We start from the raw sequence: 27571 nt of genomic DNA, 5'->3' as shown, positions 1-27571 counted from the left end.
TTGGGGGAAGGGCAAGACTGACAGCAAGAAACCAGGTAGGGCACACATCCAGATGTTAAGTGTTTCCTATCATTGTACTCAAGGGTGCTGTTCTGCTTTTTCTGTATTTTTAAAAAAGCTACTTACTCCTTTTGCTTCCTCATTTATAAAAAGGGAGTAACATTCACCAACCTCATAAAGTTATAGTGAGGATTACATTAAATTAATACACGCAAAACTCTTAGAAACGTGTTTGGCACATCTTAAGTCCCTGATACAGGTTAGAAAGTATCACTATTAACACTACCACCCCCCATCATCAGCCTTATTTTTGTCCTGGTGTAAGCTTAGAGCATCTTTGTAAGTCAATGGCAGGAGACATCAAATACTAACAACCTCTAATTTGGGGTCAGAGTGCTGAGTTGGAGACATGCTGTGTGCTCTGAGAATATATAAAGTGGACACCTAATCATTAATTTGGGGGCTCAGAAATCTTCCCAAGGGATGTAACATCTGCGCCAAGACTTCAATGACAAGACAGGTTTTTCAGGTAGATGGGGAGGCAGAGGAAAGAGCCCATCTAAAGTTAGATGAGAGAAAGCTGAACACCCAGTTCTTTGAAATGGTTAGCACAAAGAATGGGTGAGAGACTAGTCAGTTTGGCAGTTATCAGACCATCAAGGCTCTTCAAAGTCATGGTGAAGTATTATATTTTAGGGGCAATGGAGAGTGACTGTCTGATGCAGACAGTCACAAAAACAAGCTACAAATATAAAATGAGGTGGGAAAGAGAAATTCCTTCAAGATTTCCAAATGCTTTATCTCCAAAGGCCCAGCCATTTCCTCAAGGAGAATCTTGGAACTCAGCTGAACCAAGTCTCCTTTTGAGTGGATGGGGAACCTGAGGTTTAGAGTGAGAAAATAGTCTAAGGGAACACAGTAAGTTAGTAACAAGGGCAGAGCAAGAACCAGAGCTCCTGATTGTACAGAGCTGAATTGAAATACCTGGCCCTAGAATCACAGATTCAAATCCTAGCTCTGTAACTTAATAGCTATGTGGATCACCAGCAAGTTCTTCGATGCTGCTCTTAGTTACAGCATCAGTAAAATGGAAGTAATAGCAGTGTTTTGGGGAGAGATAACTTGAGTAATTTGCTTACTCTCAGTAAATGTTAGCCAAGATTCAAAGTAGCATACTGCAGTAGAAAGGACACAGGCTTCAGAGCCCATCATGGAAGTCACTTCTCTGTAAGTCTATTTGCCCATTTGTAAAATGGGATTAGAGATGCTTATTTTGTAGGGCTGTTGTAAGGCTGAAAGGCTGTAGGGCTGTTGTAAGGCTGAAAGGCTCAATGCCCTAGACATTGAGCACAGAAGTTTGTACACAATAGTCACTAAACCAGTGTCAGTTCACTTAACTATCCCAGTTCATTTTCCAGCGCACACACTGCCTCAGACCTTGGCTTGCATTTAGCCAACAAAGACAGGAGAAGTCAGAAGGTGACGCCATGAAGAGAAGGGTTGGGGGTGCTTAAAGGCCAGAGAGGAGGAGGAGGGAGTGAGGGACCGAAGGCGAGAGTGCTGGGTAATAAATTTGTAGGCAATGGAGATGCATAAATCAAAGGCCAGGCATGGTCCAAGCTTTCCCTGGAGAGGGAATCGTAGGTCAGAGTGACCACTTTTCTCTAATACCGGAAATGAAATCTTCCTCATTGGAGACAGGACCAGACCTGCTGGGATAGGAAGCCAGAGGTGAAGGAGCCACCGCACATTAATTTATGGTTGTATTAGCTGGCGAGACTGAGACAGGAATGGCTTGTGGAGGAGTCAGGGGCTGAGTTCTGATGCCACTTCTCCGGGAACTATAGAACCTTTGACCGACCATTCTATTCCCAGCATCATTACCCAATCAGCTGTTGACACAGTTAGTGGATAGAGACCTAATTTCTAAGGCGGCCTTGGAATGGAGGAGAAAAAAAGAGGCAGTAAAGAAACATTCCTATTGGCCTCTCTCCCTCCTCCTTATCTCCTTGAGCAAGCTTAAGTGTCTCTGTGTTAGCTGACCTCAAATTTAATGAGAGTCGAGGGCATGACGTGATTGCACAAAAATGGGACACAACCTCCAGAAGTAGATAGGGCAGATTAAGAGAAAGAATGACTTCACTCATGTTGCCCTGGTCAGGTCACATCTGGAGAACCCCAGGCACTTCTGGTAAGAGGGACATGTGCAAACCGTAGCCAGATCATGATGCTGAAGGTTGTCTCAAAAGCAAGTCTTAGGCAGTAACCTCTTTGACATCGGCCACAGCAACTTCTTTCAAGATACATCTCCAAAAGCTAGTGAAACAAAAGCAAAAATGAACTTTTGGTACTTCATCAAGATAAAAACCTTCTGCACAGCAAAGGAAACAGTCAACAAAACAAAGAGGCAACCCACAGAATGGGAGAAGATATCTGCAAATGACACTACAGATAAAGGGCTGGTATCCAAAATCTATAAAGAACTTCTCAAACTCAACACCCAAAAAACAAATAATCAAGTCAAAAAGTGGGCAGAAGAGATGAAAAGACACTTCTCTGAAGAAGACATACAAATGGCTAACAGACACATGAAAAAATGTTCATCATCATTAGCCATCAGGGAAACCCAAATCAAAACCACACTGAGATACCACCTTACACCAGTTAGAATGGCAAAAATGGATAGGGAAAGAAACAACAAATGTTGGAGAGGTTGTGGAGAAAGGGGAACCCTCTTACACTGTTGGTGGGAATGCAAGTTGGTACAGCCACTTTGGAAAACAGTGTGAAGGTTCCTCAAAAATTTTAAAATAGAGCTACCCTATGACCCAGCAATTGCACTCCTGGGTATTTACCCCAAAGACACAGATGTAGTGAAAAGAAGGGCCATATGCACCCCAATGTTCATAGCAGCAATGTCCGCAATAGCCAAACTGTGGAAAGAGCTGAGATGCCCTTCAACAGATGAATGGATAAAGAAGATGTGGTCCATACATACAATGGAATATTACTCAGCCATCAGGAAAGATGAATACCCAACTTTTACATCAACATGGATGGGACTGGAGGAGATTATGCTAAGTGAAATAAGTCAAGCAGAGAAAATCAATTATCATATGGTTTCACTTATTTGTGGAACATAAGGAATAACATGGAGGACATTAGGAGAAGGAAGGGAAAAATGGGGGGGGGGAATTGGAGGGAGAGATGAACCATGAGAGACTCTGGACCTGAGAAACAAACAGGGTTTTAGAGGGGAGGGGGGAGGGGGGACTGGTTAGCCCGGTGATGGGTATTAAGGAGGGCACGTACTGCATGGAGCACTGGGTGTTATACGAAAACAATGGATCGTGGATCACTACATCAAAAACTAATGATGTATTGTATGGTGACTAACATAACATAATAAAATTAAAAAAAAAAAAAAAAACAAGTCTTAGGAGGAAGTGTGGAAAGCAGGAATGGAATGTATCCACTAAGGGGGATACTCAGGCAAATGGTTACGTTGTTCTAATAAATGAAGACTGGGGGTTGTGGGGGGGAGCTGAAACTAAATATACTCCTTGCCACAATTCCAGAGTGCCTACTTCAGTCCCAGTCTTTAGATAGTAAAAGTGAGCCTCAGGCTGGTCATATGATTTGACCAGGGTTAACAGTGTGAGAATAGCATCTAGATCTCTGTTGCAAGGCACCCCAGTGTTATTGATGATGTCACTCTAAAATTAACAGAAGGCAAATTTTGACTCAATATAAGAAAAAACTTAAAACTAGGCTCCTCTAAATATAGACTGGATCCTTCCGTATCTCCAATGGGCTTCCTTCATTGGAGATGATCAAATCAAGTATGTTTTAGAAAGGATTCTTAGTCTGTTTGGGCTTCTGTAACAAAATACCACAGACTGGGTAGCTTATAAACAATATAGATTTAATTCTCACAGTTCTGAAGGCTGGGAAGTCCAGGATCACGGCACTGGAAGATGTGGTGCAGTGGCTGGTGAAAGCTAGCTTCCTGGTTCATATATGGTACTTTCTTGCTGTTCCTTCACATGGTGGAAGGGGCAAAGGATCTCTCTGGTTGCCTCTTTTATAAGAGCACTGATCCCATTCATAAGGGATCCAGTCTCATGACCTAGTCACCTCTCAAAGGCCCCATCTCTTAATACTACTACCTGGTACATTAGATTTTGGACCTATGAATTTTGGGGGATACAACATTCAGACCATAGCAGAGTCTAATAGTAGTAGAAATTGGAAAAGATTTTTGTTGTTTTTGTTTTTAATCTAAAAGACATTAGGGGCTTTGTTCACAGAGAAATACCATCGGATGGGCACCTGATGAGCACTTCACAACAGCACCTGATGTGACATAACTGCCAAGGCATGGAGTTCCTGATGTGAGAGGTTCTACCCATGTTTCAAAGTCATGCTGAAATGTCATCTTCAGGAAGTCTTCCAGATCTCCCCAGCTATCATAAGTCATCTTTTTCCTTTTGCTGCTGAAGTCTTTTATTTCTCTGTTGTGATACATATATTCTGCCTTAGTTGTGTACAAATCTTGAGATGCGATGTGTTATAATGGACAGGATATTGGTTTGAATTTTGCATTTTTGAGGTTATTTTGAATTCGGCCTCTGATAGTTACTAGCTGTGTAACCTTAAACAATTTACTCAATTGTAACTGATTCTCTGTTGCTTAATGTTCAAAATAGGTGGTTCAGGAGATGAAATGACATATAAATGACTGGGCCCATAATAGGTATCAACTAATATCTCCCACCTGCTTCTTGGACAGTGTAGAGTCTTCCTGTTGTCCAGCTCCTGGTTGTACAAGAAGAAGGAACTAATAAGGGTAAATTGACTTGAACTGAGGAAATTCTCAGTCCCTAGCTTTCCAAATCCAGTAATTCTCTAGCAGGAATTGATAAAGGGTATGAAATGGTGTTAAGAGCACTGATGTGGACCTAGGGAAATAATCTAGCAAGTGGGCAAAACATTTATATAGATTTGTTTATAAGAGCAAAGCATTTGGAAGAAACCTAGTTGGTCTTTAATAGAAGACTCAATTAACATATGATCCATTCATATAATTGCATGGATAAAGGGCCCTACCAGATAACATACCTACTTATGCATCCATGAGAAAAGACTTGTTAAGTGTAAACAGGCAGAGGGGCGCCTGGGTGGCTCAGTTGGTTAAGCGACTGCCCTCGGCTCAGGTCTTGATCCCGGAGTCCCGGGATCGAGTCCCACGTCAGGCTCCCTGCTCAGCAGGGAGTCTGCTTCTCCCTCTGACCCTCCTCCCTCTCATGCTCTCTGTCTTTCATTCTCTCTCTCGCAAATAAATAAAATCTTAAAAAAAAAAAGTGTAAACAGGCAGATAACAGAATATAGTGTATAGGAGGGGGTGATGAACCATGAGAGACGATGGACTCTGAAAAACAAACTGAGAGTTCTAGAGGGGAGGGGAGTGGGAGGATGGGTTAGCCTGGTGATGGGTATTGAGGAGGGCACGTTCTGCATGGAGCACTGGGTGCTATGCACAAACAATGAATCATGGAACACTACATCAAAAACTAATGATGTAATGTATGGTGATTAATATAACAATGAAAAATTTTTTAAAAAAGAATATAGTGTATATATTTATTGAACACAGCAGAGTTGATGGAAATAGGGCTGTGGCTATAGACACAGGCATATCCTTAAGTCTCTATCAGAGTCCCTATTCATGTGCATATCCATGTCATACCTGCATTGATATCTGGAAAGCACACTATATATATACACAACTATAGTTGGGGCTTCCCAGTAGTTCACTGGGGTTATTTTCAGAATAAATCCACATCAAATCTAGCCTTGGACTACTCCCACAAAACAGAAATCCAGCAGCTCAAATACGGCCATCTGGATATGTATCTTCAACACCAGGTTTGAAATGTGACTTGTAAGATAAACAGTGAAAATATTTACATTTTGTCTTCTCCTTATTCTCACAAGAAAACATAAGACCTTCCCAAGAATTCATTCCTTACCTGATGGTAAGTATGACAGAGTCTCAACTAACACAGCGATTTCATTGTGGAACTGATGCAGACGTCAGGATAGCAGCCAACCTTGTTATACTATCAGTGGGAACACTGATCCATGGGGCATTTGTTCAAAGTCATACTGTGTTTTGTTTGTATTTTTAAGTTATAAGTTATAGGAAATGCCACTGATTTAATAGTAGCCTTTTGAGAAAAGAAGAATGTTAACACTAATGTGCACATCCATTGTGCACTATCCATCCTGATTTCAGAAATGTCAAAATATGCATAAAAATTAAAAGTGCATCTGAGATCCATAGGAATATGGCCCTAGAAGCCTAAGTTTGCTTTTGTTCCCAATATCCTAGAAATTCCAAAAGACTTAATCCATGATAGTTAAGGAAAGAGCTAATATAATCTTGAACTGAAAGAATGTACAGGGACATCCAATTTGCTTACTTCCACTACGCATACAGTATAGGATATGGATACAGTTCATAGGATGTGCCAACTCTTCTCAGATAGGAAAGGCTTCTTGTCTTGCTATGTTGAGAAAAATTCCAGGCTAAACCAAGCCTGTGATGATCTGTGATCTATTAGCAATGTCTGCCATGGAAGCAAGAGAGGCTGAGATAGTAAATATACTAATACCAGTTCAGAGAGATGAATTCACTGAAACAAAACTCTTCAGTGCTTGCTCTCTTCTTCCTACTCTATCATCAGCCAAATGTAGCTGAGAGGATCGAGAAGCCCAAGAGTAGTCAAGGGTGTTCTGACTGAAGCAAATTCTGGTCCTTAGCCACCTATGAGCTCAGCTTCTCAGGTCTCCTAATAGGAACCGTATGGCTGGGACAGCTGGGTATCAGCAGGTCTTCTCTGAGCAGCTGTTTCTGGTACCTGTGGCTGCCACGGGGAACCAGGCTCTGGAGGACACTGGCCTGACAGACTCATTAGGCAGACGTAAACGATGTCTTTTTATAACTAAATTTTATGGGGGTATGTGACTACAGATACAGGGAGAAGTACAGAACATTTTGGGGTTTGCTGATTAGAGGCCAAGAGAATCCTAATAGAGTTCATCCCATGGTATGAGTCCTCCTGGGAAGAGCTCTTAACACCCTGGCCACCCTCGGTCCCTGAGAATCAGGACATGCTGGACTGGAGGGGAAAGGACAATCAGGATGTGCCTGTTCTCTGGTCTTTATGACCTTCAGGGCTTTCTGGGTTCCCTGACTCCCCAGCTGGAAGGGACTTTGGAGTCCAGCCCTCTAATGTTACAAATTGGGTCCAGAATGGCAATGGAATTTGTCCAAGGTCACACAGTAAGTAGATGGCAAACCTAGGACAGGAACCCAAGGTCCCTGGCTCCAGGGCAGTGTCTCACTCTCTCTCCTTTACACTTTGAAACCATGCATACTTGTGAACCTTACAGAGTCATAGCACATTTACCCAAACTGCTCCTGTTTAAAATCTTTACCTGGCTCTTGGGAGAAAGAACAAACTCCTCAACAGAACTCACAAGAGCCATCATGATCTGCCCTCTGCTGAACTCCCAGCCTTGTTTTTTTTTGTTTTGTTTTCCCCTCTCACCTTGAACTCTCTGTCCCAATGAGATTTGTACTTCTTGACTCAAGTATATCCTCTTAACTACCCACCCCAACACTCATCTTTGCACAGGTTGTTCCTTCGGATGAGAATATCCTCCCCCATCTGCTTGGAGGACTCCCATTCATTCTTTGATGCTAGGCATAGATTTTGCTTTCTTCTCCATGGATCCTCCTTTGAGGTCCAGGTCTGGATAGCTGTGCCAACTATTCCAATCTCGAACCTTGTCACTCTAAATGTGCTATAGGGACCAGCAACATGGGCATCACCTGAGAGCTTATGAGAAATGCAGAATCTCAGGCCCATCCTAAGCCACTAAGTCAATTTGAATTTTAGCAAGGCTCTCAGGGGATTCTCATGCACATTCAAACTGGAGAAGCACTACTGGAAAACAAACTTCCCACCCTCCTTTTTATAGCATGCTTCTTATAACATGTTTCACTGCAACTGCCTACAGACTTTTCCTCACTAGGTGCTGCTCCTTGTAAAGGCAGGATCTGTCTTCTTCATTCATACATTACCAGCCCATAGCACAGAACCTGGCATATAGTAAGCACATGAAAAGAATCAATGAATAAATAAATTAATGAAATGTGGTCTCCTTGGGTCTCTTAATATTTGCAAGGACAATGCATTTTTTTTTAAAGATTTTATTTATTTGAGAGAGAGAATGAGATAGAGAGAGAGAGAGCATGAGAGGGGGGAGGGTCAGGGGGAGAAGCAGACTCTCTGCTGAGCAGGGAGCCCGATGTGGGACTCGATCCCAGGACTCCAGGATCATGACCTGAGCCGGAGGCAGTCGCTCAACCAACTGAGCCACCCAGGTGCCCAGGACAATGCATTTTTTGATTGCTATTTTTGAGCTGGAAAGACCTTAGAGTTCATGGAATTCAATTGTTTCCAACTGTGACCTACAGATCTTTAAGAGCTCAGAGAGACCTAAGAGTCCCTTGGGATTAGGGCAAAGAGGATTTGAAATAGAGACCCAGCAGGTGGGACTCCAGGCCACCCTCTCTAGCTTCTACCAGAAAAACTATGCAACCATCTGAGCCACAAATTCACTCATCCCATTATCCAGTTATTTAACAAGTAATTATTTAGCACCCACTTACAAGAGTGACTAGAACATAAAGAATCATTAAGTACACAGAAGTTGACATCATAGTGTAAAAGAGAGAAACACAACAGTAAACACAAAAGCAACATGAGATACTGAAACTAGTAGGAATGATGCAAAAAATTAAAACATGAAGGTGTGATTGAGAGAACAGGTAGAAATTTTAGAGGATTCTCTGAGAAAGTAGCATTCTAGTTAAGACCTAGGGCTCTACGTAAGATCTATTCAGAAAAAAAAAAATTCCACTGCTAAAAAGAAAGAGTACCACTGCCCTAGTTCATCCTGATCATTTTATAGATATAGAGGAGACTGAGGGCCAGAGAGAGCCAGAGCCCAAGGTTGCACAGTGAGTTCATTAGTAGTGTTAGGATAGACTAGGATGCAGCTATCTTGATTCCTGCTGACATGCCAGTGTGGGATGGAATCTCATATCCCCTCCAGAGACTAGAAAGATTGAGGAGGGAGGAAACTGGGTGACACCAATCGGGGCTGGCAGACAGTGACTGCTGAGGGGTTGGCCAGAGGTTAGTGGGTTATCACAGTCCATTACCAAGTGGGTTGTCCTGCCTCTGTGGGAGGCCAGGCAGCCTTTCCAGAAGATTTATGTCCTGGAAGGTCATAAAGGAACCCAGAAGGCTATAAAGACAAAGTCAGGAGTGGAGTTCTGGTTTAGCTTCCACCCAAACTCTCTGAGCCCTGTGGGAAAGCCCAATAAAGTGGGATGCCTTTCCCTATCCATGGGCAAGATGGCAGCCCAGATGACTCACATAGTGGCTTTCATCTGGGGCTCTGTGCTTCTGCCTGTCTGCCCTCTTTTAGCTTTTATCTAAAGAAGCTTCCTTTCATGTGAAAGAGGAAAAGTTACAGTCCAGGACCCAATGGGCAGATAAGGTCTGTTGCAGGGAGAGATCTTTTTTATCCCTGACCAAGCTCTTGTCTGTTCCCTTGGGGGCCTCAAATCCTTGCAGGGATATTCCAAGTGTTCTAAGGGCTCAGGGTGAGTCCTCAGGGCAGAACCAGCCTCCTTATCAAACTGTGCAACTATGGGCAGCTCATTTAACCTCATGGGGCCTCCAATTCCTTATCATCCACAAAATGAGAATACCCTACTTTGCCCAGTTTACAGGGAAATTTTAAAGCTTTTTAAAGCACAGAGTGCTTTAAAAAGTACTTCTTCAGGAAGTCAGGTGATTCTCTCCAATGCTATCAGTGCCATCCTACTGCAGAACGCCATCTCCCCTGGGTTATTAAAAGATCGGCCCCAAGGGCCTCACCACCTCCCTCCTGTCTTGACTCCTCTCGACCGACCGTCTAAACTTCCAACTGCGGTCAGAGGGATCTTTCTCCCCCTTCAGATCTGCCAATATCACCCTCTTGTGAAAAACACTTGAAAAGCTTCCCCTTACTCTAGGGAGATAATCCTAACTCTTTAACCCTACTTACAGGGCATTCAGGACTGGCCCCTGCTGACCTTCCCCTTATCCCTTACCACTCCTGCTGTCACATACTTTGCTCCAACTACAGGGAAATTCTTCAATTCCTCTACCCAGTGTTTACCAAAGTGTAGAAGGAGTTCCCCAGGGGCAGGAGAAAGGATTTTAGGTGGTGCTCCAGACGATCACAGACCCAGCGTTAAACAACAATGAACCACGCTGGGAAAGGCAGTCAGATTCTCTTTTTCATTCTCTTCCCCTCCTCCGGATTTCTTTAAAAAAGAAAAGTCTCAGTTTGAGACTGTGTCTTCAGTACTTCTCTAACACTTGCTAATCTTTTTGTTTTTTTAAAGATTTTATTTATTTATTTGACAGAGAGAGGGAGAGAGCACAAGCAGGGGAAGCGGCAGGCAGAGGGAGAGGGAGAAGCAGGCTCCCCGCTGAGCGGCTCAGGCTCTACTAGGATCGAAGAGCATTGCTTTCTGGGGTGCCTGGGTGGCTCAGTTGGTTAAGTGATTGCCTTCGGCTCAGGTCATGATCCTGGAGTCCCGGGATCGAGTCCCGCGTCGGGCTCCCTGCTCGGCGGGGAGTCTGCTTCTTCCTCTGACCTTCCTCCCTCTCGTGCTCTCTGTCTCTCATTCTCTCTCAAATAAATAAAAATCTTAAAAAAAAAAAAATGAAGAGCATTGCTTTCTGGTTTTGTCCGTTTGTTTCCCTTCCATTGTATCAAATGTTTACAATTAATTTTCCATTAAAGGTAGATGGTGCTAATTTTCCCTTTATAAAAAAAACAACAGTGTTTTCAAATAGATTTTCAATGAGAAGTGAATCTAAGAAATACCAAAAATAAAAAGTGCTTAGGGTATGGTGATACGTCAAAAATCATAAAAGCGGCAGACAAATGATGAAAATTTGAAGGAAACCCTGCCCTAATGTAACATTATCTCCTCTGTGGATTCCCCCAGCTCAACACTCTGCCCCAAACACTCCAATCCTCCTGTCCTTCTTCTTGTCTGACCCCTATTCATTCTGTGGCCCTCGGTCTCAGCCCTGGCGAAGGCTTCCCTGGGTTACCTAGACCAGATGTCTATGGCTTGCCTCCCCAGAGGGCCCTATTCTGTTGTCATTATACTTATTATTCCTATTCCTTGCAGTGCTTGTTTAATTACCTCCAACAGTGGGCTTCTCCCTTTTTGTCACTGAATGGTCAACAACCAACTGGTAAGAGGCACTACTAAGTAAGTGATGAATGAATGAATGAATGAATGAATGAATGAATGTGGTTAGGTGTAAGGCATGAAACACAGCCACATTTCATACACTACTTTATGAAGCTTCAGAAGACAGTGACGGTGTCTTAGTTATGTTTGAATCCTCCCTGGTGCCTAGTACAATGCTTGGTACAGTCACAGCTGGTGATAAAAATCATGTCTTAATACACATTGGATTTAGGAATGTATTTAGTCACGGTCACTAATGGACTTCATTCTAGAAAACCTCAGAGTTCTTTCTTTCTTTTTTTTTTCTTTTTTTTTTTTCAGAAAGGGAAAGAGAGAGTGTGTCGGGGGGTGGGGCAGAGGAAGAGGGAGGAAAAGAATCTCAAGTTGGCTCCATGCCCAGTGCAGAGCCTGATACAGGGCTTGATCTCATGATCCTGAGGTCATGACCTGAGCTGAAATTAAGAGTCAGACCCTTAACCGACTGAGCCACCCAGGTGCCCCTAGAAAAGAAAGAAAAAGATTTCTTATGAAAGAGTGGGAAGAGCCCTAGATTTGGGGCCATGACCCTGCCACTATACCCTTCCATGATCCTGCTTAGGACACATCTCCTCCAGGAGTCCAAAGTTCTTGTCTCTAACACCGAAGATGGAAGGTAGGTGAGGGGAGTGATTGAGGGAAAGAGCGCTGATGTCTCTCTCTTTTCTGACATTCCAGGAGTCCAAGAAGCTAAAATTCTGAGATTCTATCATTCTCCCTGCCCATTTTCCATCTCTAACCCTGACATGACTAAGGTGGATGACACCCTTATTTATTTGAGAAAGCCCATTCTCAGCCTATGGAAGAAGGGGTCCAGTAAAATCAGATAGAAGCAAGACCACTCCACTCATACTCACACACCCCTTCATACCTGGGCCCCAGCTCATCCTCACTTCTCCAGACAAAGTCGCCAAACTTCTCATAGTGAGAGTTGTAGTGATGCTGGACTCGGAACAGCATTGAGGCTGAGACTTCCATCAGCGTGTTGTAGGCAGTCTGCTGCTCCTTGCCACTTGTGTACCCATTGTACAGATTGTAGATCTTGTCTGCTATCTCTGAAGGGGGAGAAGTGCAGGCACAGATCACTGGACAGCAGGAAAAAGTGAGGATGGAAACATGCCTTGCAGCAAGAAAGGCACACTCATGCTGGAATTCACATGTGCAGTATCCGAGGACAGACAGACCTTAATTCCCTCCTGAACATCATTGACTAGGTGGGTTCAGTTTTCCTCTCTATCAGCTGAAAATAATGAGGTCTATTTTGGAGATGTGCTGGGAGGACAAAATTAAACAGTGAATGTAAAGTACTCAACACAGGGCCTGGCACAAAGTTAGTGCTCATAATTTGCAAGCTTCATTATTAACATACATTTGGTACCCATGATTTAACATAAAATTCCAAACAAGTGTAGAGGCTTAAATCAACCGTCTTGGGCTCATCTCAACACTCTATTTCTGTCTCCCCTCTGTAATATTTCCAACACAGTTCTGTGATCAGGTCTAATAGGTCTCCATTAAAAAGTCTTTCAAAGAAAATCCATGGTAATTCATGGCAATTTCTACTCCTTCAGTCATTCCTAGTAATTAATTGATGTAACTTAGAGTCATCATGGGTTGCTCCCTTGAATGGAAGGCCCATTCTTTCACCTGTGAAGACTCTAATCAAAATGTATGTACATCCCCAAGTCATTGCTAACAGCGATTGCCTCTAGAAGAATCTGGGAGACTCGAGTTTAGGATGGGAAGAGCATTTACTTTGCAGTATTTCCACTCTGGTTTTTCTTTTTTTTAACTACATGCATGTGTTGTTTTAAAATAATAATAATGATGATGATTATGATGATAATAAATGACCAGGAAACCATCTCACATCCCCTCACCTCTGAGACGTGATAGCTCCTCAATAGGAGGACTATCTCCTCTTGTCTGATAAGATGCAAAGCATGTATTATTGAGCCATTTGTAGAAATGTCAGTCTCTCTCTCTTGAGAGAGAAAGAGACTAGAACGTGAATTCCTGAAAGGTGAAGAACATGTCTCTTCTGCATTGCTTGTACACCAGTGCTCTTAGAAAACATCTGCTCAACTTGAAGTGAACCATCAGGACTCACAATCTATCACCGCATTTTTGCCGGTCCTGATGTAGAAACTATATCTACAGGTTGGCTAAGAACTAAGTACATGGTGGATCTAATTGGTTGGTTCTATTTTTTTTTTTTTTCAGGTACTTTGCCTGATGTTTATAACTTCATGGGCCAGGAGCAGCAGAAAGGTTTAATCCTGCATGCTACCTCTCATCAATAGTCACTGACTGTAGCTCTATGCTGAGGATTCTGAGGCCATCCCTGGGCTAGATGGAGATGCATGCTATGATGAGCTAATGCTATCTACCATGGGCTTAGTGGTGGAGTGGTCTTCTACTGTCACTAATATGCCAGTTCTACCATAGACTGAAGTGGAAAAAGTGATTGGTCTCTAAGAAGCTTAGGCTAAGGGGCACGATATAGTCATGGGGCTCTAACTCTCTACCATTCCTTGCCTCTACCTCAGAACATAGACAAACGCTATGAAAGAGGAGCAAGTCTTTCAACTGGCTAAGATATTGCTGGTCCATCTCAATTTCCTTCATGGCTTTGATTAATTTAGCTCCATGTTCCTCCTGTCCCCTTAGTCCCTTCACTTTCTTCTTTCGGTGCCAAGAGGTGTATGAGGCAGGAAAGGGGTAGTGGTTAGTGACTGGGTGTAGAACTTAGAGAAAATATGGGAGTGACCTGGGAAGGGAAGAAATGGGTCACCTACCTTCTGCCTTGTTGTCATCCACCAGCGGACAGGCCGTTCTCAGGGTCACTGTGCTGAGCTCTGAGTGCCTCCCTCGTGTATCCACAGCATACAAAGTGAACCTGCAGCATAACAAGAAAACAGGGCACGGGGTTGTGACTTCAGAGAAGGCCCGGGAAGTGGTAAGGTGCAACACAAAATCATAGTAAAGGAGCAGTGGCCAAAACAATTCAGGGATGCTTAGGCTGCGAGAGAAAAGATTTGGGAAAAAAAAAAAAACAGCAACAATAAAGCATTATTGGGCACCAATTGACTGCCGGGCACTTTGCATTTACTCTCACTCTCTCTCTCTTTTTTTTTTTCCCCCAAAGATAAAAATGTAGTGATCCAAAGGGGCATGTGCACCCCAATGTTTACTGCATTTACTCTTATTTTACAAGTAGGCAAGCCTGGAAGGCAGGGATTATGATCATCTGCACTTCTCCAATAAGGAAACTGAGACTTTGATTTTGTATGTTTCCATGGTCTCACAATTACTTGGGGACAGAGCAGTCTGAACCCCAATGCTATCTGGCTTGGCTGGACATGCTCATTTACATGTTCTTTCATTCATCCATTTAATGAACACTTCCTGAGCATTAACTGTGTGCCAGGAGTTATTTTATTCATATACTGTATGAGTTATTTTATTCATATACTGTGATTGCATTTTACCAATAAGGACATTGGTTCCAAAGAGGTCAAGTAATTCACCTCTTATTACATATTAAGTAAGTAGCAACAGGGGACCAGAACTTAGGTCTGCCTCAATCCAAAGATTATACACTTAACCACACTGTCAAATCTAATTCCACCTTTTGTCTTTCATTAGCTGGCTTGGAGTGCTGGCCTATACCTAAAATATATGTCTTAAGAGGCCTAAACATGGGCTATGTTGGCCCCATCTTCAGAAGGAAACTAATCTATTCATCTGCTTTCTGGGGTTTTTGGCTTCTGCCTTTGGTAGAAGAACAACAGCACTGTGATGTGGGTGTTCTCTCCCCCTGCTGTATCTCAGCATTGTGAGTGGGGCTCAATTCTAGTGCTTACTACATCCAGTACCGTTTTGGTCAAGAGAAGCAGGGGTGACAGAGGAAGGAGCCTGGTCTTGGAGATGGCCAGGCTTGGGTTCACACTCTATTCTACTCCCTTTCTCTGTGACCTTGGTTGAGTCACTTCACTTCTCTGTGCTTACTTCATCTCTCTGCTTCAGGCATCTCTAAGTGCTACACAGGGGGAGTTGTGATCAAAAAGCCTTGCAGAGGGGTTAGAAATAAGATCACAAAGAAAATCCAGGATGTGAGAATAAGCAAGTGGCAGAGTAGGGAGGTAAGGACAGTACTGGGTGTTACCACCCTCACAGCAACCCATCTAGAATGTGGTAGAGGCAAGATCCAAACCCCAGCCTGCAGCTCCCAGAGGGTGTATACTTCACGGCTTGAGTACAACAATCTCCTGGCATTTACCAGTACTGGGTATATATAGTAGGCACTCGGTAAATATCTGAGCACATCACATCTCATTTCTTAATCATTTCTACCTCAACAAAATGGGGATACTTGTAGAGATAATGCATGACTGTCTCAAAGATTACATAGAGTGATACGTGAGAAGTGGCTTGTAAGCTGCAGATTTTTATAAAGACCATGTAAACAGCACTTATTTGCACAAGAGTGCACATTAAAAAAAAATGCTTTCTTGGAGAAGAGGAGATGCATTTCAACTGAGGGAAACATGGAAGGATGTAGTGAATGGAATATGTGAATTAGCCTCAAAACATGAGAAGTTGGAAAATTTTTTTAAACACTACTTTCCCATTGGCCACTTATGTTTTCATGGTACTTCTGCAATACATTTCCTCTACCAAGAGGGTGTAGGGTCACCTCTCTGCTTAGCCAAGCAGCAAGAATAACAGCATGCTGGGGAAGAAGCAGTCTTAGGCTTCTAAGTTATAAAACCTGGATAGAATCCTTGCTTTCCCCAACTGCTGGCTGAGTATTCTCTGGGCCTCAGCCTCTGTAAGTAGGGTGAAATTCTCCATCTCTCACAAGTTTGGGACCAAGACTCAATGATACAACAATGGAGCAGGCCTGGCTCAATCTTTGCTCCCTAAAAGGTGGCTTCTATTTGTGTTATTAGAGTAACCAAACGTGTCAGTGGAGGCTTCGGGATGGAGGAGGCCTCAGGCCACCCTGCCAGTGTGGGCGGAGGGGTGGAAAAAGAGGAAGATGTCAACCTCACAGGCTTGGGTCAAAAGTCACAAGGCCAAGCGCTTTCTGCCCGTCCCAGCTGTAATTGTAGAACTGTTCCAGAGACACATCTGAAAGCTGTTAGGGGACCAGGCAGGGCTTGGAGGGGCTTTTTGTGAGGGGAAGAAACTGGAGGCCCCTAATGTGGAGAAGCAGGAGGGGAGCAGAGACTGAGAAGCAGACACAGGGACACACCCATAGAGCAGAGTGAAAAGTGGGAACAGAGAGAGACTGAGAGAGGGCACAGGCAGACCTCGGTGTTCCTCAGGGGATTCAAGAAGGGTGCCAGCTATCTTCTGCTCAGTTCTTCCATCTTCTCTTTGCCCACTGAAGCAGGCTGAGATCCACTGATAATTCGAACTAGAACCCCTGAGCCAGCACCAAACTCCATATCCTTATTTACAGGTAGGGAAATGGAGGCGCAGAGAGGAAAGATTCTTAAGAAGTTCAGAGTAGACACTGGCTTTTCTGACTCCTCCCCCAGTGCTCCTTCTATACACCACCCTGCTTATGGTACAAGTGGCTGATTTAGGTCCCACTGCACCTATCGGATACTTTTATTACAAAAGAGATGGCTCCAAGTATGTAGTGGGATGGGCTCTTTAGGAACCTGAAGCTCCAGGCTCAAACCCTTGCTATTTAATCTTCCTCCGACTTTGTTTTAGGGGAAAGAATACTGGCCAAGGTGTCTGAAACAAACAGAAACACACGTAAGTACATAGAACAAAATGGTGGTTGGCAGAGGGGTGGGGTGTAAGGGGATAAGCAAAATGGGTGATGGGAAGTAAGAGGTACAGCCTTCCAGTTATGAGTAGGTCGGGGTGGGGGGTGAAAGGTACAGCATAGGGAATATAGTCGATGGTATCATAATAGCCTTGCATGGCGACAGACGGTAGCTACACCTGTGGTGAGCACAGCACAATGTAGACAGTTATTGAATCACTATGTCATACACCTAAAACTAATTTAATATAGTGCGTCAGCTATGCTTCAATTAAAAAAAAAAAAAACTGAGTTCATGTCCCAGGTTTTCCACAGATTGTGGCCTATGAGATCCTGGATGTCTAAAGCAATATGGCTTTAGTGTACTGCAATTTCAATGTGGGGGCAAGTGCCTTGGGACTGACTACACAAATGCAAAGTATTTTTCTGTTTCTTCATCACCCTCAGGACTAAATCCAAACTCCTTCCTATAGGCTCCCAGTGCAGCTCCTTGATCTTCACTCGTCAGACAGTACTGTATCACTGAACCTCAAATTAACATTGGCCACACACCCAGCCTGTTTTACCAGTCTGCTTCCTACTCTGTTTCATAGTAGAACCATATCCAACTGCTAATGGTTCCAGAACATGGATTCTACCTCTTGGCCTTTGCACATGCTACACCCTCTGTCTGGCTCATCCTTCCCCTTCTCCACTTGACCCTTCCTACCTTGTCCTTGGAGCATCAGTCAAACCTCGTCTCCTCTAGTAAACCTTTCTCTGCCCACGGTGCCCTGTGACCATACATATTGCATGCCTGGGTCAGTGCTCATATGCTTCTCTCTTGTCCCTGTGAGTACGTATCTTCAGGATCAGAATCTGGCTCGGCCCATCTCTATCCACCCACCTACATCTGGTGCTCAGACACCTAAATCACGCAATGCTCGGCAAGTACTTTCCAGAAGGAATGAAAGACTGAATGAATGATTCAATCAACTATGAAGAGTAGTTCCCTTGTCTGGAAATCCACTTCTCCATCTGTGAAATGAACAAAAGGGGATTTGCTTGAAGAGTCATTGTAAGAGATAGAGTGACAGAATGGCTAAAAGCATGAACCTGTAATCAGGCAATTTGGTTTTAAATTCTGGCTCCCCATTTATTGACTGTGTGAGGCCCTTTTACTCACCTGTAAAATAGGAAGTATGATATTAAAATCCACTGTATAGGGTCGTTGTCGGAATAAAGAGAGGTGTGGGTAAGTGCTCCCTATGATGCCTGGCATGCACAAATACTCAATGAGAGACAGTTGTAGGTATTATTATCAATAGTATTGTTATTATGACACTGCACAAGGCTCTGACCCCTCCCCCACCTCCCACCCCCACCCGCTAGACATCCAGAAGAAGTTGTCCTAGTGGAAATCAGAGGAGAGCGGGTGGAGAGGAAGCTGTTGTTGGTCCCATCCAAGACCCCCAGACCCCCTCGCAGCAGGGGTGAGAGAAGGAAACTGAGAAGTTAATTGGCGGTGAGAGCTTCTCACGGATCTGACAGGGGGTAAGAGCAGGGATAGAGCCCCAGAGGCCCACATCAGGCCCAGGTCCCCGAGAGTACAGGAGAATGTGTTTGAAGTCTCCAGACCAACGCCTGCTCTTCCCCAGCCGCCACATGATTTAGGCATTCTGGGGAGGCAAAAGTCTCCTCGCTAACTTGAAGGGAAACAGATGTTTCCAGGCCAGAGGCCCTGGTCTTGTAAAATGCTCCTTCCCCCCACACAGCTTTGGCAAACAACTTCCCGTTAGCTCAAACCCCCCACACACCCCCACCCCACTGCCCGACACCCCACCTACCATCACTCCTCTCCCTGCCATTCCCATCACAATGCGGCAGTCAGCATGGTGGGAAAAACACGGAGTCCCAGCTCCAGCTCTACATCTCAACAGCTGGATGGCCAGGGACACCTATCTGCCCTTCTCTGGGTCTCTGTCTCCTCTCTCTGCAGTGAGAAAACTAAGCCAGTATCACCTCTAAGGACAGGCTAGATCTGACATGTTAGGGACTGAAGATTTTTTTTTTCCCCTGAAAGAGTTGGTATTATTCATTCCAGATCTTTCTCCATTGCAGTCTATGGCAAGGAGCATGGGATTGCACATCAAACTGCTCTGGCCTTGAATCTAGCTAGACTCTATCAGCTACTGGGCAAATAGTGACTTAACCATGGGCCTTAGTTTCCTTATCTATAAAATGGGACAAAGGCTCCATCTCATCAGGTTGTGAGAATTAAATCAGAATTCAATCCCCTCACCCACATTTTAGGTTTCTTATGAATGAAACTGGACGTCATACCTCTTCCCTTGGACTACTCAAAATGCACAGAACAGTTTGGACCCAGAGTAGGTATGCAGTGTTTTTAAGCAATTACTGGCAGGAAGACTAAAGATTATTGGCAGGCAGTCCAAAGTCTCAGGTTCTTAATCCGGCTCTGCTCTCGTAGCAGAAACAGCATTCTCATTTTCGTGATCAAAATAAAGCAGGGTGTGTCATGGTTAGAGCAGATTTTGGAGCGTGACTACTTGAATTCAAATGTTGGTTGTACAACCTACTCTTTTTGACCTTGCGCAAGTTAATTAACGTCTCTGTTCTTCAGTGTATCTTGTCTTTAAAATGTGGGTGATAATAAAAATAAAACAAAATAAAGTGTGGGTGATAATATTACCTCCTTCAAAGGGACGTTGAAGGAATAAAGTACTGCCTGGCACACGGTAAGTGCTAAGTAATCATTCATCACTATTTGATGTGTGTGTTTAAATTATTAATCTCTTCTATAATGGTTTTAAAAGTGAGCCCCCTCCCCCCAATTCTTTAGCATCGCTCTCATTGAGATGTGGGGGTTCTATGTCCTTTCACCTTGAATGCTGGTGGCTTCGGGAATGTTTTGACTAATAGAGCATGGCAGAAGGGATGCTGTGCAACTTTTGATTCTGGATCGTAAAAGGCTATGCAACTTCTACCTTGCTCGCTGAAACATACTCGCTCGGAACCCTGAGCCTCCATGCAAGACCTCCAGCTATGCCGAGGCCACCCTGCGGTAAGCAAGCCAGGCCACAGGGAGGGAGAGGCTACAGCAGGCACATCAGCAGTCCTGGTGTTCAGGTCATCCAAGCCCAGGCCCCCGCTGGGTAAGTAAAAGAACCTTCAGGTAATTTCAGCCCAAGCAGTCAGGTCATTCATCCCGCAGCCGACGCTCCAGACTTCATGAAGTAAAGACAGCCAAGTCTGCTGTACCCTGTCTCAGTGCCTGACCCAGAGAATCCATTAGCGTAATCAAATAGTTTGTTTTAAGCCACTCAATTTGGGGGTCATTTATTACGTCATCAACAGTAACTCTAACAACTTCCAAGCATCTCCAGCCAGGGTCAGCAAACCACGGCCCATGGCCAAATCTGGCCTGCCGCATGTTTCTGTAAATAAGGTTTAATGGAGCTCAGCCACACTCATTTTCTTAAAACCTATTTTCTGTGGATGCTTTCACACTACAGTGGTACAGCTGAGTAGCTGCAACAGAGGACCATATGACCCAGAGAGCCTAAAATATTTACTATCTGGACCTCTAGAGAGAAGTTTGCAGACCCCTGAGCTAAAGTTTTGCCAGCACTTCACATAAAATCGTTTGTGTACATTATTTCATTTGATCCCAGGGTTAGAAATCATTCCTGTCTTTCAGATGGCTCAGTGAGTTCAGGTGACCTACCCAAGATCACACAGCTCTCCTGACCCCAGGTCTCATGTCACAACTGCTTGCTGAAGATCTGGACTCCAATTTGGGTTCTGCCACTGAGTAGGCAGCATGGCCCTGGGCAAGTTCCACTGTGCTCTGCTCTCAGTTTCCCAACCTGCGAAATGAGGGTACTGGTGCAAACTGGCTGACGGAATTAAGATGCCCAAAGTTTTCCCCAGCAGGGTGCTGGCCATCGGGACTATCAAAGTAAGACCTTAGAAGGAACAAGGAGGGGCTCCTGTGGGTCCCTGCTCTGTTCTATGGGCAGTCCACCTACTCCCCAGCACCAAAACCAACCTTTTTATCTCCCAACTTGGGCGGAAACTCGTGCTCTCTGCCAACATAAATATTTAATTCCAGTGTCCAGCATGGAGAGACCACCATGGTACTAAGGACTCCAATCCTGGTTTCTACTTTCAAAACAAGCCGGTCTGAGGCATGATTGGGAGGGTGCACCTGGGACAAAGGTGAGGCAGTCTCTGGCTGGACCTCAAACATCAGCTCCCTCCACTTGCCCTCCCTTCAACTCCTCCGGCTGCATGAGCTAACAGATAAAGAATCAGGGGAGTGGGGGAAGCCAGCAGAGAGAGCTCTGGGGGGAAGGCCAAGTCTGGAACCAGCGTTGGTGCTAAGCTCAGGCAGAGGCAACAATCTAGAATAAGTACCAGACACCCACTGCTCTGTCTGTCAAAGCCCCCCAGATTCACTGGTATATGAATGTTACTGTAAATGTCATAGTGCCAACACCACTGGGACTCAGAAATGAATGATTATAGTAATGACATTTAAAATGAAATAAATAGAAATTGACTTAAAATTAAAGTGTCGAGCATATCTCCAATATCCAACTGAGGAATGAATGGTTGTCACAGCTGCTCCTTCCACCATGCGCCTGGCAGCAGTGGGACACCTACTAGGTGCCCAGCACTCTGCTAACTGGACAGAAACACTTAAGTAGAGTGTGGTCCTTGCTTTCCAGGAGCTCGCAGAAGAGCAGGAAGATGGGGTCAAGTGAACAAGAAATGGAATGCAGGGCTAGGGGTACTTTAATAAAAATTTATTCTTGTCTTTACATTTCCTTCAGGTGTGTTCTTTCTTCCTTCTTTAAAACAATGGACTAAGCTTTGGATATGCATTCAAGGACTATCTGGACCCCTTGTCAGCTGCAACCTACAGGGAATGCCAACCACCTACGAAAATCCCATTTTCTCCTACCAAGAAAAAAACACAAAAGTGTGACAATCCTTACACTTCCCACCCTGAAAGCCTTAGAGGAGTGAACATGCCAAAGGATTTTAACATACAAAACTAGGTAAATGGTCCATTTGAGCTCATTCATTGACCTATCAAGTATAATAGGCGACCTTGACCTCTCTTGAAAGGGAAATTCAGGTTGGCACTGGTCTTGGCTTTAGCAGCAGTTCTTGTCCCTCTTCCTTCTCTACTTCTTGTCTGTCCTTCCCCTTCCCCTCCTCTTTTTTCAGTGAGTAACCTACATGGTAACACACTGTTAGACTGACCATTGCTCTTAGTTGGAAGATGTTCATCTTTTAACAGGTTGTTTTAGGGCGAAGCAGACACAGACTAATTTTCTGGTTTCAAATCAAGGAATGAATTAAGCATGGAATGCCTTATTACTCCCTTTCAATTTGTATTCCTGGGATCTTTAAAGCAAACTGTGGCCTTTTTCTTCTAAATCTTTATTATATACTGGACAGCCTAATACCCAGATAAAATCAATTTTTAAATGACTCCAGTTACAGGAATTTTTTTGCAGGAAAGTGTAACTTAGAAGTATGTTGCATTGAGAGACAGAGGGCATGATTTGGAGGTTTAACCTTGTCTTTAACTAACTATGTGACCTTTTTCAGATTATTTGACCTCTCTGTAGCTTGGATACTATTGATAACCCCACAGGGAGGCCGTGAAGACCAAATGTTCATTATGGATGTGAAAGTGCCCCTTAGAGATCCCACACACAGTTCCTGGGCACTCACTCTGTATCAGACACTGTGTTGGGGGCTTTTACACAGCTGTCTTCTGTTCTCTTTAAATCTGCCTAAGGGGTGTGTATTATTAAATCCATTTTACAAGGAGGCAGATGAGCCATGGAAATTTGAATTGACTTTTCTGAGGCTGCACAGATAGTTCAGCCAGGCCCCAGCACAGGTCTCTCAACTCAAAGTTCAGTGCTATTTCCAAATACATGGAATTGGTAGGTATTCATTGGTCCCAACTGGGTCTTGAGTCACAGTTTGGAGAAGGTTAGAGTTAGGAGGATGAACTCCATCTTTCCAACTTTTGATAAGGAAGAGCTCTTAGTACAGCAACACCAACACCCGTCATCCCCTGTCAACACTGATATTAGTCCTCTTCCCATGTCTGACCCTGACGTCTTTCTCTTCTTCCTTGGTGCCTTTTGAAAATGCATTTTGCCAAAGTCAAGCTCAGAGGAGAGGAGGCCAAGCAGAGGTCCCCAACTTGGATTTACTCTTGGACATTAAGTCAGGAAACATTATGGGCAGGATGGTTCTTAACTACTTCAAGTTGAGCTCAGTCTCCACCTGATGTGTGAGCAGTGTTTTCCACAGGTTGGAGGAATGGGTGTGGGTAGAAGGACCAAGCTCTGCCCTTGGGAGTCTGAAGGACTGAGTTTGTATCATAGCTGTCTATTTCCTTTTCCCATTTCCTTTGAGAGCCTTGGTTTCCATATCAGTAAAATGGAGTTAACAATATCTGCCTCACAAGATTGTTATAAGAATTAAATAACAAGGAAACACCTAGAACAGTGCTTGGTACAGTAAATATTATCTTGCTTGTCTTGCTTATTTATGATACTCAATGGAATAAAGTGGAAACAAGGCTTCTTAAAATCAAATCCCTGGGCAAAGGCAATCCTCCTGGAGGGTATTATGGCAATCAGACCACTGGTTTTCATAAGGTTTGGTTAGAACTCTAGCTCAGTCACTGGGTATGTAGGCAAATTACACCATGTCTCTGAGCCTCATTTTCCTCGTCATATAGCTGCTTTCTCTCCCCAGGCAAATATTCACACAAATAAACAATTGGGATTACATCAAACTGAAAAGCTTTTGCACAGTGAAAAAAACTATCAACAAAATGAAAAGGCTACTTACTGAATGGGAGAAGATATTTGCAAATGACATATCCAATAAGAGGTTAATATTCAAGATATCAAGAACTCAAACAACTCAACACCAACAATCGGATTAAAAAATGGGCAGAGGACCTGGATAGACATTTTTCCAAAGAAGACATACAGAAGGCCAAGAGACACATGAAAAGATGTCCAACATCATTCATCATCAAAGAAATGCAAATTAAAACCACAATGAAATATCACCTCACATCAGTCAGAATGGCTAGTATCAAAAAGACATGGAATAACAAGTGCTGATGAAGGGGATGTGGAGAAAAAGGAACCCTTGTGCACTGTTGATGGGAATGCCAACTTGTGCAGGCACTGAGGAAAACAGTACAGAAGTTCCTCAAAAAATTAAAAATAGAACTACCATATGATCCAGTAATTGCATTTCTGAATATCTACCCAAGGAAATGAAAACATAATATGAAAGGCTATATGTAACCCTATGTTTATTGCAGCATTATTTACAATAACCAAGACATGGAAGCAAGCTAAGTGACCCCTGATAATGAATGGACAAAGATGTGGTGTGTGTGTATATATATATATATATATATATATATATATATACACACACACACACACACACACACACATATATATATATATGGAATATTACTCGGCGAAGAACAAAATCTTGCCATTTGTGACAACGTGGATGAACCTAGAGGATATTATGCTAAGCAAAATAAGTCTGACAGAGAAAGGCAAAAACAAAACCAACCAACCAACCAACTAACCAACCAACCAATAGAAACAGACTCATAAGTACAGAGAACAATCTGGTAGTTGCCAGATGGGAGAGGTGTGGGGGGGATGGGCAAAAAAAAAAAAAAAAGTAAAGGGGATTAAGAGAGAAAAAGTTCTAGTTATAAAATAAATAAGTGATGAAGATGAAAAGTAGAGCACAGGAAATATAGTCAGTAATATTGTAATAGTGTTGTATAGTGACAGGTAGTGACTACACTTACCATGGTGAGCACTGAGTAGTATACAGAATCATTGAATCACTATGTTGTATACCTAACTAATATAATACACTTCAATAATAAAATTTAAAAATTGGTGATAAGAAAAACAAATAAACAATACCTGCTTTTTTCCTTCTTCTTCATGGAATTGATCACTCTTGTTAATCAATTGCAGTTTATCTGTTTATTTTTAAATTTTTAAATCCAGTATAGTTACAATGTTATATTAGTTTCAGGTGTACAATATAGTGATTCAACAATTTTATACATTACTCAGTGCTCATCTAGATAAGTGTACCTTTAATCCCCTTCACCTATTTTCTCCATCTCCCACCCACCTTCCTTCCCTCTGGTAACCATCTGTCTGTCCTCTATAGTTGATAGTCTGTTTTTTGGTTTGTCTCTTTTTTTCCCCCCTTTGTTCATTTGTTCTGTTTCTTAAATTTCACATATGAGTGAAATCATATGGTATTTGTCTTTCTCTGACTTATTTTGCTTAGCATTGTACTCTCTAGATCCATCCATGTTGTTGCAAATGGCAAGATTTCATTCTTTTTTTTCTTTACTGTTAATAGTCCACTGTGCATATACACCACATCTTCTTTAACAATATCTGCTTTTAATAGTATGAGAATTAGAGACAATGCACACAGTGAGCTACTAACTGAGTGAGGTCCTTCCTCAAGGATTTGCTTTCTTTTCCTACAAAACAATGTGTTACTAGATGTCTTCACTGGTGAATTCTACCAAATGTTAACATCAATTAACACCAATCCTACATAAATTCTTTCAAAAATATAAAAGAGGAAGGAACAAATTATATGAAGCCAGTATTATTCTGATACCAAAACCAGATAAAGTCACCATAGGAAGGAAAACTACAATCCAGTATCCCTTATAAATACAGATACAACAAAATAGTAATCAAATCCAGTAACATGTAACGATTATACACCATGACCAAGTGAGATTTATCCCATGAAAGCAAGACTGATTCAGCATATGAAGTCAACTAATATATCCTATTAACTGAATAAGGAACAAAAATTACATGATCAACTCAACAGATACAGAAAAAGCTTTCATAAAACTCAACAGCTTTTCATAATAAAAACACTTAAACTATGAATAGAAGAGAAGTACCCCAACCTGATAAAGGGCATCTGTGGAAAACTCACAGCTAACATTATACTTAATGGTACAGGTAAAGACTTAAAACTTTCCCCTAAGGTCTAGAACAAGACAAGGAGGTTGACTTTCATTATTTCTATTCAGCACTATACTATGTTCTAAACAGGGTATTTAGGCAAGAAAAAAGAAATAAAAGTCACCCAGATAATAAATTATAAAACTGTCTCTGTGGGGCGCCTGGGTGGCTCAGTCGTTAAGCGTCTGCCTTCGGCTCAGGTCATGATCCCAGGGTCCTGGGATCGAGTCCCACATCGGGCTCTCTGCTCGGCGGGGAGCCTGCTTCTCCCTCTCCCACTCCCCCTGCTTGTGTTCCCTCTCTCGCTGTGTTTCTCTCTGTCAAATAAATAAATAAAATCTTTAAAAAAAAAAAAACTGTCTCTGTTTGCAGATAGAAAAACAAAGGAAGGGGCGCCTGGGTGGCTCAGTTGGTTGGGCGACTGCCTTCGGCTCAGGTCATGATCCTGGAGTCCCGGGACTGAGTCCCACATCGGGCTCCCTGCTTCTCCCTCTGACCCTCCTCCCTCTCATGCTCTCTGTCTCTCATTCTCTCTTGCAAATAAATAAAATCTTAAAAAAAAACAAAAACAAAAACAAAGGAAAACACACACACACACAAAGATCTAAAAGAAGAAAAAAAACAAGTTCAGTAAGGTTACAAGTGAAAAGCTCAATATACAAAAATCAATTATATTTTTACATACTAGCAGTGAATAATAAGGAAATGAAATTAAGAAATAATCCCATTTATAATAGCAACAACAAAAAAGTAAAACAGGAATACGGTTGTTAACAAAAGGCATGCAAGAATTATACACTGAAAACTACAAAACATCATAGAAAGAAATAAAAGAAGACCTAAATAAATGGAAAGGTATGTTGTGTTCATGTTCATGGATTTGGAAGATTTAACATTATTACAATGGAAATACTCCCAAATTTGTACCAGATTCAACACAATCTCCATCAAAATCCCAGCTGATTTTTTGCAGAAAATGACCAGCTACTCCTAAAATTCATATGGAAACGAATGGTAGGGAAATGTAAGGTACCCAGAATAGCCAAAATAATCCTGAAAAAGAAACAAAGCTGGAAGAGTCCCACATCCCCACTTCAAAATTTACTACAAAATTACAGTAATCAAGACTGTCTGGTACTAGTATAAAAATAGATACAGATCAATGGAGTAAAATTGAGAGTCCAGAAATAAACTCATATATTTATGGTCAATTGATTTTCAACAGGAGTGAAAGCGTGAGTCATCTTT

General features: G+C 42.8%; 1 protein-coding gene across 3 annotated transcripts in view; it reads right to left on the bottom strand.

Moving 5' to 3' along the window:
• ASTN2 (astrotactin 2) overlaps window positions 1-27571 on the bottom strand; it is an 868677-nt gene that overhangs the window by 3439 nt on the left and 837667 nt on the right. For all 3 annotated transcript variants that reach the window (XM_035015962.1, XM_035015963.1, XM_035015965.1), the window contains 2 exons: window positions 14236-14336; window positions 12309-12492 (listed from right to left, as the gene is read on the bottom strand). In XM_035015962.1, the coding sequence (XP_034871853.1) occupies window positions 12309-12492; window positions 14236-14336 (285 nt within the window). The remainder of the gene's footprint in view (window positions 1-12308; window positions 12493-14235; window positions 14337-27571) is intronic.

The sequence above is a fragment of the Mirounga leonina genome, unplaced genomic scaffold, assembly GCF_011800145.1.
Source record: "Mirounga leonina isolate KUSES-001 unplaced genomic scaffold, KU_Mleo_1.0 Mir_170, whole genome shotgun sequence".
NCBI lineage: Eukaryota > Metazoa > Chordata > Mammalia > Carnivora > Phocidae > Mirounga > Mirounga leonina.
This window is presented reverse-complemented; position numbering and strand designations above follow the sequence as displayed.